Source organism: Rhincodon typus, chromosome 18, assembly GCF_021869965.1.
Source record: "Rhincodon typus isolate 14 chromosome 18, sRhiTyp1.1, whole genome shotgun sequence".
Taxonomy (NCBI): Eukaryota; Metazoa; Chordata; class Chondrichthyes; order Orectolobiformes; family Rhincodontidae; genus Rhincodon; species Rhincodon typus.
Window position 1 is genome coordinate 45,326,136 of NC_063349.1, and position 14,658 is coordinate 45,340,793.

Consider the following 14,658-nt stretch of genomic DNA (forward strand, 5'->3'; position numbering starts at 1 on the left):
TCACTTCAGATGATGATTAAAACAAGCCATTTTCAAGCAGGAGAGGTGGCGATGCCGTAGAAGGGCAAAAGCAGCAAATGCGTGGGAAGACCTTTTTTGCGTATTCTCCTCCAAGTCTGTTATGCACCAGACCAAACCTCCTTCAAAAAAATCAAAGAGATAGCCCAGACCTTAACTTTTATCTTATTTAAAGACGTGTAAGGTGCTGTGTCCCAGATGTAATTCAATTAGTTCTACTACTTGGCTTTAAGGAAAACATATTTTATTCCTCCTCTATAGTTAAAATACAAACAAAAGAAAGAAGAATTTGAATAACTTAACTCTATTAGGAAACTTACCAGAATAATATGTTATTTACCTACTAATCAACAACTGTTCCAATACAGTAACATCCCATAAATACATCCTTGGCAAGGCAAAGTCAGTAAAACAGATTGTCTCACATGCGATTCTGGCAGTAGAAAGAGAAAATTTCAACTTTTTTCTGTAACAGAGAGAAACACAGTTGATCTGTCACATGTTCCCTTTGAACTGTGTTATGTAGAATGGGTGTGGCTTCATCTTGCATTCCTAAAAAGTAGAAACATTTCTCAAAGGATGTAAAGACGTATTGGCAATTAGCAGCGACCTGTATATTTAGACTCGGCTTTGATAATGGTGTTCCTTTAACTTTGACTTCCTTAAAGTAAAAATGGGATTTTCTTTCAGGACAAAAGCATTGCCATTCATTCAAAGGGGCATTTACTGTCATCAGCATGGTAGGCGAAAGAGAAGACAGTATGATGTTGGAGATTTCAATGTGGTAGGTAACAGAATTCCAGAACGTTACAGCACAGAAACAGATTATCACCTCTACAATAATTCTAATGTCATGTCCCCTTTTCCAGTTCATGCTGCAATGTATTTATACTAATTCTCTTTTCAAGTAACTGTTCAGTTCCCTTTGAAAATAATCACTGCTTCAACAATGGTTTTACGGCAGATAATTCCATATTTTGGCTTATGTGACTTTTAAAATCTCTGTTATCCCTGGTGCTATCCCAGTGATTTCATACTGTATCTTTTCCATTGCCTTGCTGTTGTTTGCATAGATATGCACAGTGCTCCATCTCCAGGCTAAATAAGAAATAAAGTCTTAAACTGCTCCTGGCATAACTTGAAACACTTTACAGCCACTTTATTTGAAACTTCATGGCTATCTTGACTCAGGAACTGGAGCATTGAATGCATGCAGGAAGCTCTCACAATGTGATCATAGTGATTTAATCTATTTCAACAAGAGTTGAAACATGAAGTAAAGGCCGGGACATTTGGAATAACCTCTCTTCAAAATTATGTCATTGGGACTTTTGGGTTGACCTGAGAAGACTGATAGGGTTGCAGAAGAGGGGTCCAGACCTGAAACGTCAGCTTTCCTGCTCCTCTGATGCTGTTTGGCCTGCTGTGTTCATCCAGCTCTACACCTTGTTTTCTAGGGTTGCACCTTGTTTTGTGTATAAGGTGTTAACTTTTTAAATTCCTTTATTTTCTGCGCCAGGGTACAAATCTAACCTTCCTGACTTCACAGCATGTTGGTCTTCCAGCAAGTATCCAAGAGAAACGGTTATTAATTTTACGGATCATTGAAATTGATGAAATTGCAAAGCACTCATTGCTGTAAGTATTTGAAGAACCTCTTGTTATCTCCAGCCTTTTTAAAAAACTCAATAAAGGAGTAATAAGTCATGACGATAGATAAAGTGAACTCCTCAGATGGTTTTAAGAAGGCTTAAGAATGGGGAGATGACTCTATCCAGGATAGAGTCCAAATTTGATCACCAAAATAGGTAAGCTCTCTGTCACACAACTGAAGAGTCATGGAGCTGCAACAGTAACTCTGTCTAGATAGAGTTGTTCCCTTTTGAAGGCTTTCCTTAAAACCTCCCTGTAAAACACCCCAAAGTCAGAAGTCACATGACACCACATTAGAGTCCAACAGATTCATTTGAAATCACAAGCTTTCAGAGCGCTGCTCCTTCTTCAGGTGACTTCACCCATAATGTAAGAAACTAGACAAAGATATTGTGGTATTGAAAAATCCAGCACATATTTATTACAACTAATTAATACTGAGTACAGTACATTTCATTGGCATGGATGTGTCCTGGTGTCTAAGCTAGTATGTCACAATACACTCCCAGTAGACTAGTATGTAACAACATACTTCCAGTAGAGTGTCATGCTTCAAATCGTCCAAGATAAGATAGAACATGAGATCTTTAAGCGCTCGGGTCACATACTGTAGAGTGATGATTGTATCATGAGCGTGACTTTTTTAAAAGTGTGCTGACCACATCACATAACACAACATTGTCAGGCAAAGATATGGATTTCAGCATGGATACCTGTGTTATACTATGCAGATGGAAGAAGGCAGTCTTGATAGTGAATATGGGGTTTGAAACTCATCTTGGAGTTAAATAGGATGCTCAGGTTCACTTGTGTTATATTGTGTTTTTAATGTAGAAAACCAAGCCACGGTGCTGCAGAAGTCAGATTTGACCCTGGTAACACAATTGTAATGTTACTGGGCTTCTGGATTACTAGGCCAGACTAATGCAGCTGGAGAAGTTATAATTCAATAAGTTAATAAGTATGGAATAAGATGATAGTCTAATTAATAATCATAAATTGATCAAATTATTGTAAAAGCTATCCTCAAATATTGTAAAAATCCATCTGGTACACTAATGTCCTTCAGGGGAGAAATCTGCCATGTTTACCCTGTCTGGCCTATATGTGGTTGCAGAATCACAGTGATGTGGTTGATTTTTTCCCTCTGAAATCCAGTATTAGGTCAGAGTTGCATTAACCTGGTTGAGGAAAAAACTCCATGGGTGTGCCTATACTGCTTTGACTGCAGCGCATCAAGAAGGTGGCTTACACGTTCTCAAGAGATGATGGGGTGGGACATGAAAACTCCCACGAAAAAAATTCAAAAGAGATGAGCTCCACACTGTTAACTCTAAAAGAAGCACTCGTAGTGAGGATTACTATTACATTTAGTAGCTAGCATATGGGAGATCTTATTGGTGGAGTGGGAGGCTACCCTGAGTCAGAAGCTACGGGTTCAAGTCCCACTCTAGGACTTGACGGTCACAGAAGGTGCATTTATGATACATCCAAACACCATAGAACCATAAAGATGGGTCAGTCAGATGGCCTGAACAGAGGTAAATGGAATTTAATCTTGAAAAGATAATGCATTTTTGGTGTACTGATGAGACAAGGGAGGAAAAGTTTGATGGTAGGACACTAGAAAGCACAGAGGATCAAAGGGACCTTCGTGTGCATGTCCATAGATCTTGAAGACAGCAGGACATATGGATAAGGTGTTCAAGCAGGCATACTTGCCCTTATTAGGCAAGGCATTGAATACAAGATCAAGAAGGGTATGATGGAGCTGTATATAATGTTAGGCCACAGCTAGAGTACTGTGTGCAGTTCTGATCACTGCAGGAAGGACATCATTGCACAGAAAGGGTACAAAAGAGATTCATCAGGATGGTGCCTGCACTAGAGCGATTCACGTATGAAGAAAATCTAGATAGGCTGGGGTTGTTTTCCTCAGGGCAGAGAAGGTTGAAGGGGACTTGATTGTGATGTACAAAATTCTGAGTGTAATTGACAGGCTAGATAGGCAAACGTTTTTCCTCTTAGTAGAGGGGTCAATAACCAGGGGCACAGCTTTAAGGTAAGAAGCAGCAGGTTTAGAGGGAAAATGGGGGTAAAACACTTTTCACACAAAGGATTGTGGATTTCTAGAACTCACTGCCGAAAAGGTGGTAAAGGTGGGAGCTCTATTTAGATGAGCACTTGAAACAGCACTTGGCTACAGGCCAAGTGCTGGGAAATTGGATTAGAATAGATAGATGTTTAAGCACGGCCATGATGGCCTGAAGGGCCTTGTTCTGTGCTGCAAAATCTCTATGACTGTATGATTCAGATTGAGTATCAACTGGTAAGTCCTTTCAACACACACACCATTGGCAGGTGGTAAGAACAGGAGATTCCTGGCCAGCTATCCTGAGAAGGCAGTGGCAAACCACTGCAGGATCTTGCCAAACATAACAAGCACCGATACAGAAGTGTACAAAAAAAATCAAATTACTGTGGATGCTGAAGATCAAAATTTAAAAACAACAAAGTGCTGGAGAATCTCCGCAAATCTGGCAGCATCTGTGGAGGGTGAAAGAGAGTTAACATTTCATATCCAATAATGACTCTTCTTCAGAACTCCAAAGAAGTTTTCTGAAAGAACCAGTGTTGTCCCCCTCGCCCTCAATCCCTCTCCACATGTACTGCCAGACCTGTTACAGACTTCCCCACCTATAATCCAGAGCATGTACCTGGAGAGAGAAAATGTGTGCTAAAATACGAAGAATCATTTTGAACTGCAGGTACCATTACAAATGTATACTGCAGTCTGTTTTTGATTGATTTTAAAATACAATTTTTTTTCTCTTAATTTGCTACAGAACTGGCAGCAATCCAGCTTTCACTCAACAAGAGATTGATGACAGAAATACCATTCTATCTGTGCAAGGTGAAAGTCAAAGGGTACACTCATGATGCAAAAACAGTAAATTTCTATATCCAAACTGAATTATCTGCAATGATCATTAGCTGTTATCTTTTATATTCAATAGCTTGTAAATATAGTGTTTATTTTTATCAAACTAAAACCCTTTTAATTATGAAAGCAAAATAATGTGTATGCTGTAAATATGAAGTAAAACCAGAAAATACTGGAGATCCACAACAGCTCAGCCCTAGCAGCATCTATGGAGAAAGAAACACAGTTAATGTTTTGAGCTTGACATGACTGTGATTTAGAATATGTTCTGAAGAAGGGTTATATTGCACTTATTGTTAACTATATTTCTCTCTCGACGGATGATGCCAGACCTGCTGAATTTCTCCAATACTTCCTGTTTTTATTATATTTACTACATTTACTCAGATGCATGTTCAATTTTTTTCCCCATAAATAACCAATCATTGCCTTTTGGCTAGCTTCATCATCTAGGAAGAATTTAACCAATCTTAAGGAATATTTTGCATATTGTGGTGTTGTGACAGTAAAAAGGCTATGAAACCCCACTGCAGACTGTCAAGTTCTTGGCTTTCTGAATTGCTCAAGCAAATTGCTCCTCATTTCTGTCTTAAATGGGCAGATCCTTCGTCTGAGATTATGCCCTTGGTCCTCGTCCCTCCAATAAATGGAAACAACCTCTCCATATCTACCTGTCAAGACCCTAAAAATCTTGTGTTTCAATGAGGTCTCCTCTCATTCTTCTAAATTCCAATGAGTATATGCCCCACCCACTCAACCTCTCCTCATAAGACAGACCCTCCATACTTGGGATCAACCTATTGAACCTTTTCTGGACTGCTTCCAGAATGGAATTGATGTGACTACAAGATCTGAAGTCTCATGAATAGTAGGCAGTGTCTTTGTTTCTGACTGAGAAACTCCGGGTTTGAATTCCAATTCCACCTCCGGACTTGATGACATAGGAAGGTGCGTTCATAAAGTAGCCAAGCAGGTTGAGCATCAACCTCCCAGTGCTCCAACACACACCAACAGCAGTGGTAAGATCGAGAGAGAGTCATTGTCAGCCAATGTTTGGAAAGAACTTTGGAGCTTCTATCATCACTATCCAAAGTTTCAGGCCACGAAGTACGTGAAAAATACATGCTGCTCCTGCAACTCAGACACCGAGTGAACTGTAACACTCCACTAGATCTAACCTGTGCCTTAACTGTTACGAGCAGTTTGCTGATCCTTAGTTGACCTCTCTGTTGTGGTTACAAAGATTCTTGTTGGGGCCTAACCAAGCAACCCAGGTTAGCAATTAAGCCTTTCAACCATATGACTTGTGATTCGCAACTTCTGAGCTGCAAGTATTCTTGATAAATTAAATTGAAACAGAAAATAATCATCTATTGCACACACAATTTCAAATTGAACTTTCTTTTTCTTGCTCAAAAATAAGGACTGATGAAGGAAAAGCTTGTGAAGAGAGGGGTTCGCACGATGACTGGTTTGGTGAAATTTTTTCACCGGCATGAACAGTGTGGAGGTGGTTCGCTGTCGAAAGTGGAACTAAAACAGGGTCTGAAGGAGTTCCACTTGGAGCTAGCTGACAAGGTCAGAACAAACAACAACCCCTCATATTTATTCTGCACTTCCAACTTAATTGAAGCACTTTAGAATATTTAAAACAGATATTTGACGCTGAGCTTCATAAGGAGCTGTAAGGACAGATGACCCACAGTTTGGTCAAAGCTGTAGGCTTTAAGGAACGTTTTAAAGTTGGAGTGAGAGAAGTAAAAAATTATGGTGGGAACTTTTTTTATTCACTCATGTGACATGGACATCTCTGGCATTTACTGCCCGTCCCTAATTACCCAGAGGGAGTTAAGAGTCACATTAGTTAAGGAGTTAGGAGACACATGTAGACCAGACCAGATATGGATGGATATCTGGCAGTTCTTCCTTCCATAAAGTACATAAGGGAATCCAGATGGGTTTTTTTCCTGACAGTGGTTTCATAGTCATCATTAGACCCTTAATTCCAGATTCTTTATTGAATTCATAATTTCACCATGGCAGGATTTGAACCCGGGTCCCCAGAACATTAGCTAAATTTCAGGATTAATAGTCTAGCGATAATACTACTAGGCCATTGTCTCCCCACTGGTTTGGTCAAATATTTTCACGGGCATAATCAGTGTGGAGGTGATGTCCTGCAGAAAGTGGAACTAAAACAGTGTCTACTAAATTGGAGAAGGTCGAGACAGCTGTTGGCATGGCCGCTAGGGGTAAAGCAAAGAAAATCAGGGGTACTATATAGGAGCACAGATACTTTGGGGAAGATTATAGAGAGGAAAGGGACAAGGCCATGGGGGGATTTGAAAATGAATACACGCATGTCAAAATCTAGTCCATTGCCAGATAGGATGCCTTTGTCAGTAAGTGAACACAAAATTGATTGGTAATTGGCACTTGCCAGCAGAATTTTAGGTGATCTCATGTTTATGGAGGGAGATACCAGTGTTTCTTTATGAGCTCAAAAGGTGAATGTAATGCTGCTGCATTGTAAAACTGGAAAGATTAAATGCTATATTGAAATATAAAAGCACATTCTTTTAAACACATTCACATGATATTAGTTTCATAAGCAAAACTGGCATTTATAGACCATACCTAAACTTTTCCACAAGATTTGATATATATGGAAGAGCTTGGAATGCCATTTCAGTAAAAAGAAGAGAGTCGACCCCAATTATTGTAAAACTAGAGTAAATCTCAATTATTGTAAAACTTTAGTCATGAATAGGCCACCTCGATAACAGTGACAGGTTTCCTTCTTTAAAGGACGTTTTCTTGAACCAGTTGGGTTCTTTGCAATGTTTTTACTAGTAGCAGCTCTTTATTTCCATGTTTCCAAGACTGAATTCAAACACTTAAATGGCCAGACTGGGATTTGAATTGTGTTCTCTTGGTCATATACCCATTCTTCCAACATATTGTGATTTACTTGCTATTGTTGTGTGTGTATAGCTGTCGAATCACTCATACATTTCTTGCAAATCATTTGCCAGACACCGACTCCTAAATCATGAGATGCTTCTCATTGAACAGGTAGCTTCAGTTCAAAAGGATGAAATCAGTTTTCAAATTTCAAGTTGTAAATTAAAACAACAACAATGCTTGCTATGAAGGTATAGTTGAATTCTGAAACTTTGTTAGTTTATTAATATAAACATTGGTGCGGCCTGAAAAACTGACCAGAGCTTTTCAAATTTTAAAGTGCAAAACAATCTACTAAATGATCTAAAAGATTTACTTTGACACTAACAAATAATAAATTGTTTAATTGAATTCCTCATCTGGAGGTGAATTTATTTTGTTATCCACTGGAATTCTGGAAACTAGCTCCAAAACTGCATTATTTAGCGTATTGGAAATGAGGACGTTTAAAACCGTAGCATGCACTGTAAATGTTGTTTCTTTTTATAGGACTTTGAGTCTGTATGGCTTCTACTCGACCAGGATGGTGATGGTGAAATAGATTATTACCAGTTTATTCAAGTCGTCATTGGAGAAATGAATGAGTATCGTAAAGCGTTCGTTAGGAAAGTAAGACAGTTATCTTGCTCAGTGTTACACTATTGATATGCTGTAAGGGATGGACAATAAACATGGGTCTAAGTCAAGATTCTGTTCATAAATAACCTATAACAATAATCTTTTTTCATAATAAAGATTTGCGTTCATCTGATCCATTTTGCATTTGAGATGCCCCAATAATCCACAGATGATAAAGTCATTCTGAAGTGTCATAAATTTGCTATGTTGATGGCAAATGAAATTGCCAATTTGCACAGTAATGGGCTGCAGAACTGGATCAGGAGAAGCTTAATGCAAACAAAATGAATTCCTTGTAGCATTCTCCATGACAATGCCTCGGCCAATCAGTCAATTTGCCAACCAGTCAGCATCCTTTACTTTGTTTGAATAAGTTGTTATGATCTTTTGAAATTTGGCACTCTTGCATTTGTCCTAATGGGTGCAAGGTGTTAAGCTTTGGCAACTTGTCTCTCTTGTTAGCAAGATTCAATGTGAATTATTTTAAATTGTACGATGATATAACACCAATGCTGTTGGATTTGACAAGATCAAGTGGGATGTTTAATAGCCAAAGAACTGAAATCTCTTTTAAACTACCTGGTTAACAGTCTGACAGGTGTGACCTGAAAATCTCTTCCATCGCCACAACCCTGGTATAAACCAACCAATGGGTGGTTAGTTCTATATGGCAGGAGGCGTTTTATGGTATCTCTACCCATATGTTACAGAAATCATCTCATGTCAGCCCAACACCCCAGTATGCACCTCTGGTCTCCATTCGCTGAGATATCTGGAGTATAGTTTGATTCCGGGATTTTCTGAGTCCGAGTTGAGAATAATGCCAATCAGCTAAAGACTTTCTCCATTATAATTTTGAGATAAATTACTTTGATAATTGATACCTGCTGGCGTTTCCTCATGAATGAAGATTTAAGGAAGGTTGTATTCCTCATTTGGCTTAAAATCTGTGCTCTAGGGCTGCGGTTCCTCCATATGTATTTGCAGATTCTGTAACATACACTGTTTGCTTCAGAACACCTATTGTCCACCTCCTTTTCAATGCTGGCACCAAATTAAATTGATAGGTAGGTAAATCAGCCCGGCTTCCTTCATATGCTTCTTGGAGTGCAGGCTGATGCAGGACTTCAGTTTTATTTAAACTGATTTTAAGTCTTAAGATCTGTGCCACCTTGGACAAATGAGAACACATGTTCTGTGTCCAACTAGAGATTAAGCCATTTGGAAATGGTAATGTGTAATGAGACAGGTTAATAAATGATCTTGGAGGAAAATATCCCCCAGGAAATAGTGATCATAACATGGATTTAGCATTCATTTTGAAGTGAGAAATATGGGTCAGAAAGAACTGTGCTAAACTTAAATAAAGATAATTACATATGAATCAGGGCAAAGTTGGCTAAAGTGGACTTCAGGAGTTTAGCAGAAGAGATGGTTGCTGAACAGTGGCAGAAGTTTAAGAACACAGATCATGACTTGCAACAGAGATGTTTTCTTGTGAGGAAGGATTTTAGGAAGGGGATAAACCAACTCTGTTAACAAAGGATAGCATCTAATTGAAAGAAAAGAATATACAATGTGGCAAAAATTAGTGGTAAACCAGAAGATTAGGAAAAGTTAAAAATCAACCCAAAGGTAACCCAAAAGAGGGAGAAAATAAATTTTTCATAATAAATTAGGAAATAGGAGTTTTTTTAATGGATAAAAAGAAAAGGAGAAGCAAAAGTGTACTTGGGCCACTTGGAGAACACAGCTGTGGAAATAGTAATGGGAAACCAGGAAATGGCAGAGAAGTTAAATAAATACTTTACATCAACCTTCACAATGGAAAACACTAATAGCATTTCAAAAGTAATCAATAATCAAAGGGCGAAAGGGGAAAAGGAAATAAATACAATATTATCATTAGCGATAACGTAATAGGGAAACTATGTGGCCAAAGGCAAATACGCCCCCTGAACCTGATTAGACTGTATCCTAGGATATTAAAAGAAGTGATTAGCAGAGCAAATTTGATGGGCCAAAAGACCTAATTCTGCTCCTACTTCTATGGTCTTGTGGTCTTGAGTTGTTAAAGATTGCAAGTCTGACTGTGACCCAGTTTTCCCTTTGACTGTGTGTAAGCTTGAAGACACTTAGATTTGAAATGGCTTCCATCAATCTTGGATCATGCAATAGCTCCTTTCTTCAAATCTACTGTTGCCTCCTGCAACATTGTGTTGAAAAAGATGGTGATTAAGGTCCAGGCAAGCACACATCCTTGATTTATACCAATGCAGTTTTGAAAGGGACTCGAGTTGTGCTTGGAATGTCCACACTGATTTTCATGAAACCTTGGAAGGCATCCAAGTTTTTCAAGAAATGTTCCTGAGTTCATCTCTGCTCACAATGATAAATGGGTTGAGGTCTGTTAAAATGGCCTTTGTTTTGCTCATGGCCTTCTATTTATCACAAAGTCTAAATACTGCATCTCTAGTGCCTCTATTTGCAGCAAAACCATATCGGCTGTTTAGGAGGTTTTCTTCAATCATGGAGCCATGAGCTTGCTCTAATGTTTTCAAGTCAGGATCTTCCCAGCAAAAGACAGATGGGTGCTACCATGGTAGTTGAAGCAATCTGATTTTATCTTTGTTAATGTATAATGTAATGATAACAGAGATACAAACATCCTGTTCAATCATGCTCTTTCCCAGCAAGTCTTGATTGCTGATATCAATGATATTGACAACAGAGTCATAGAGATGTACATCACGGAAACAGATCCTTTGGTCCAACTCATCCATTCCGACCAGATATTCTAAATTAATCTAGTCCCATTTGCCAGCATTTGGTCCATTTTTTCTAAATCCTTCCTATTCATATACCCATCCAGCTGCCTTTTAAATGTTGTAATTGTACCTGCCTCCACCACCTCCTCTGGCAGCTCATTTCCATACACACACCACCCTCTTTAAGAACTTTGCCCCTTAGGTTCCTTTTAAATCTTTCCTCTCTCACCCTAAATAAATGCCCTCTAGTTTTGTACTCCCCTACCCTGGAGAAAAGACCTTGACTATTCACTCTATCTATGCCCTTCATGATTTTATAAACTTTTATAAGGTCCCATTGCAGCCTCTGGCACTCCAGGGAAAATTGTCTCAGGCAATTCAGCCTCTCCCTATGGCTCAAACCCTCCAACCCTGGCAATATCCTCATAAATCTTTTCTGAACCCTTCCAAGTTTCATGACATCTTTCCTATAGCAGGGAGACCAGAATTGAATGCAGTATTCAAAAAGTGGCCTAATCAATGTCCTGTACAGCTGCAACATGACTTCCCAACTCCTATACTCAATGCACCGACAATAAGAAGCACTAAAATCTGACTATGGCAAATGAAATCGCCAATTTGCAGAGAAATGGGCTGCGTAACCCAAATCCCCCAAGGAGCACCTATGGCAAGAGACTACACACTGATAAGGTGTCAGTCTTGATCACTGGTTGGAGAACTTTGAAACATTCTTCAGCACTTAGTGCACAGTGCATGACACTGCCGTCAACCACACCCAACAACAGAATGTCAAAAAGGTTGAGCGTTTTCCACTAGTGCAATCCACCACTTGTTTTGAGTGTTCCTCAGTTGACACTGAAAGGTGCTGCGTACTTGATGGTTGGCTGCCTTTTTCTCCTGGCTAGTGAGCTGAGCCCGGAGAGCATGATAAGCTGAGCTTTTAATTTTTTTTTTTGCAGATTTCTGATTTCAGTTGGTATTTCTATCGCACCAGTCCCTGTTCTTATTGGTGTTGAATCTGATGACCTCATTGGAAGTATCCAGCAACTTTGACTTCTTAGAGTTCACCTGGAGTGGAATCAGCAGTGAGTTTAGGTTGTCCTGTCTGGTCTGTTACGTTGCCCAATATCTATCTCTGCAAGATAAGTTTTTCAGGCTGTTGATTCAAAATTACTTTGGGTTTCTATTCCTGTGATGGAAGTTCAGCTTTGAGCAAACAAGCTGGTGGTCTGCTTGACACTCAGCATGAATCCAGTGTACAGGATGTCCTTCAGACCAAATCTTGGTGTTTGGAGAGGGGATGCATCCATGTAGTCTTGAAGAAACCTTTTTGTTGAAATAAAGTATTGGGTTTGGACAGCTTGTTTCCTGCACAAAGTCCCAAGAGTAAATGTCCATTTTCGTTACAGTTTCTGAGCACTCCCTTCCATGCCAAGCTGCCACAGCCACCTGTGGCTTTAAAATTGTCAAAGATAACATTTTTGACCTTAGGGGGTTATTCTGAATGAGTTAACGGAGATGCATAAAACCTGCCTTTTATTTAGCTGGGTTAGCTTTCAGGATTGGAGCAGAAATGGTGATGAGAATTGCAGATGCTGGCCTTGGAATGGGAGGTGCAGGGACAAGATGCATTCAAAGTGGCTTATTGAAAGTTTATTGATAGTCATTTTCTGACTGACATAGAGGAGGCATTGTTCACTTTGAGGTGAACTAATAGAGGGTACAGCCAGCGTCGTATTCTTTCAGGCTGCCTTGCTCTGAGAAGTGGACCTTACTCAGGGCTGCTATATCTATGTCTAGTCTGGCTAGTTCATGGACCATCACAGCTGAGCATCACTGGGGACTGCTGTTGTCACCAGAGTTGAGCATCATTCACTCCTTCCAGCAGGCAAGTTTTGGAAACTTTCTCTTTTTTTTTGAAGTGACTTTGTGACAACTGGGCTACTGCTATAATTGATATATTACAGTATATGTTTAAATCATGATTGCCTCTTTAAGACCAGGAGATTAATTTGCAATCAGCAGACAGTTTGGGTGTCACTCAGAGCTCAATTGTGCTTTGGTGAAGTAACTGCAGATTAACAGCTGCTTGCTAGCACAGAACTTGAATCTTGCTGAAGAGAGAGATGTTACTGAAGCTTTCCATCTTGCACTCATTAGGATAAGTGCAAGAATGCCAAATTTGGAATGATCACAACAATTTAAACTCCACAAGAAAAGGATGCTGATTGGTTGTATGCTCTTTGAAATTTTCCATTCTTGCATTTGCCCTGATGAAACCACTTTATGATTAAGCTGTGTCAGTAATGAAGTGTGACAGTAGTGTATTTGACACACAGTTTTTAATATAAAAAAATTAAAGCTGTTTGCTTTGGATAACATGGTATTGTAGCTTTTATCATTTTGTTTAGTTAAATCAGTATTTATCTTCACAGGCCTATATGAAGCTCGATCCAAATAAAACGGGTAGTGTTTCTGTGAATGTCATTAGCAAGTTCTACAATGGAAGGAAACACCCTAAAGTCTTATCAGGTAATCAATGGTCATGATGTACTTTTTTTTTGCAAGTAATTACTCAATGTTACATTTTACAGATAATGGAATGAGTTTCTTATATCTACAGTTGATTCTACAATTGAGTCAAGAATGCCTTGGCCAACATTGGATAAATTAGACCATCAACAAAAATTAGACCCACCAGAAAATTGAGCTGCTGCCTGGTCTTATGTACATATGTATGAGGAGCAAGAATTGGTCATTCCACCTTCTGGCTTGCTCTACCATTCAATAAGATCACAGAAATATAGAAAATAGGAGTAGCAGCATGCCATTTGGCCCATCGAGCCTGCTCCACCATTCCTTGTGGCCATAGCTGATTCTCTTCCTCAACGCTATACTTGTGGTCTCACCCCATACCTCATGTTACCTTTAGTGTCAGAGATCTATCTTTTTATTTCTTAAATAAATTCAGTAACTTGGCCTCCAGCCTTTTGTTGTAGAGAATTCCACATTCACCACCATCTGAGGTGGTGTCCCTATCACCAATGGTTTTGGAAGGCAATTTAGAACCTCAATGTATTGTGGTACTGAAGCAATGGGATGCTCTATTTTGGTTATTTTGCTCTATCCAACCATCCATTTTGGCTTCATTGATGCTGGAGGCATCACCAGGGATGGTAAGAAATCTTGAGGGGGAGCCTATCATCATCTAGATCCGGCATGGTGTGGGAAGACATCAGGTTTTTGCCTACCGCCCAGTTCTCAGTTTCTCCCCAAATGTCTCCTGGCTTCTGGCCAAAATCATTACCTTTACAATCATGTTGCAGGAGAATGCTCAGAGCAGCAAATTCGAACATCATTTCTGGACACATTACAGGAGAACTGCATCAACTCCGGAGAAGTCACCTACAGTGAATTTGAAGCTTATTATGAGGGGCTCAGCCTTGAAGTTGCAAATGATGAAGATTTCGCTAACATAATGAGGAATTGTTGGGCATTGTGAGACAGCAGAACTTAAGGCAAAACTGGAACGTTCATTATTTCTGTGCAAGCTATTTTCCATCAATGTGCATTTTACAAAAATGTGTTAAAGTTTATTGTTGTGAAGAATGCCTTGTGTTATTATGAGGAGCTTTAGATTTTCAGTCAAGGTGCAGATATTATTAGGTTTTATAATAATATTTTATTTTTTGC

The 14,658-nt window shown here is 39.2% G+C and overlaps 1 protein-coding gene across 1 annotated transcript in view; it reads left to right on the forward strand.

Annotated features, from left to right (window-relative positions):
• caps2 (calcyphosine 2) overlaps positions 1-14,582 on the forward strand; it is a 42,796-nt gene extending 28,214 nt beyond the window's left edge. The window contains exons 12-18 of the mRNA XM_020513634.2: positions 709-802; positions 1,538-1,656; positions 4,518-4,585; positions 6,039-6,193; positions 8,069-8,188; positions 13,401-13,497; positions 14,292-14,582. Coding sequence (XP_020369223.1) covers positions 709-802; positions 1,538-1,656; positions 4,518-4,585; positions 6,039-6,193; positions 8,069-8,188; positions 13,401-13,497; positions 14,292-14,467 — 829 coding nt within the window. The 3' untranslated portion in view covers positions 14,468-14,582. The remainder of the gene's footprint in view (positions 1-708; positions 803-1,537; positions 1,657-4,517; positions 4,586-6,038; positions 6,194-8,068; positions 8,189-13,400; positions 13,498-14,291) is intronic.
• The last annotated feature ends 76 nt before the right edge of the window (positions 14,583-14,658 follow it).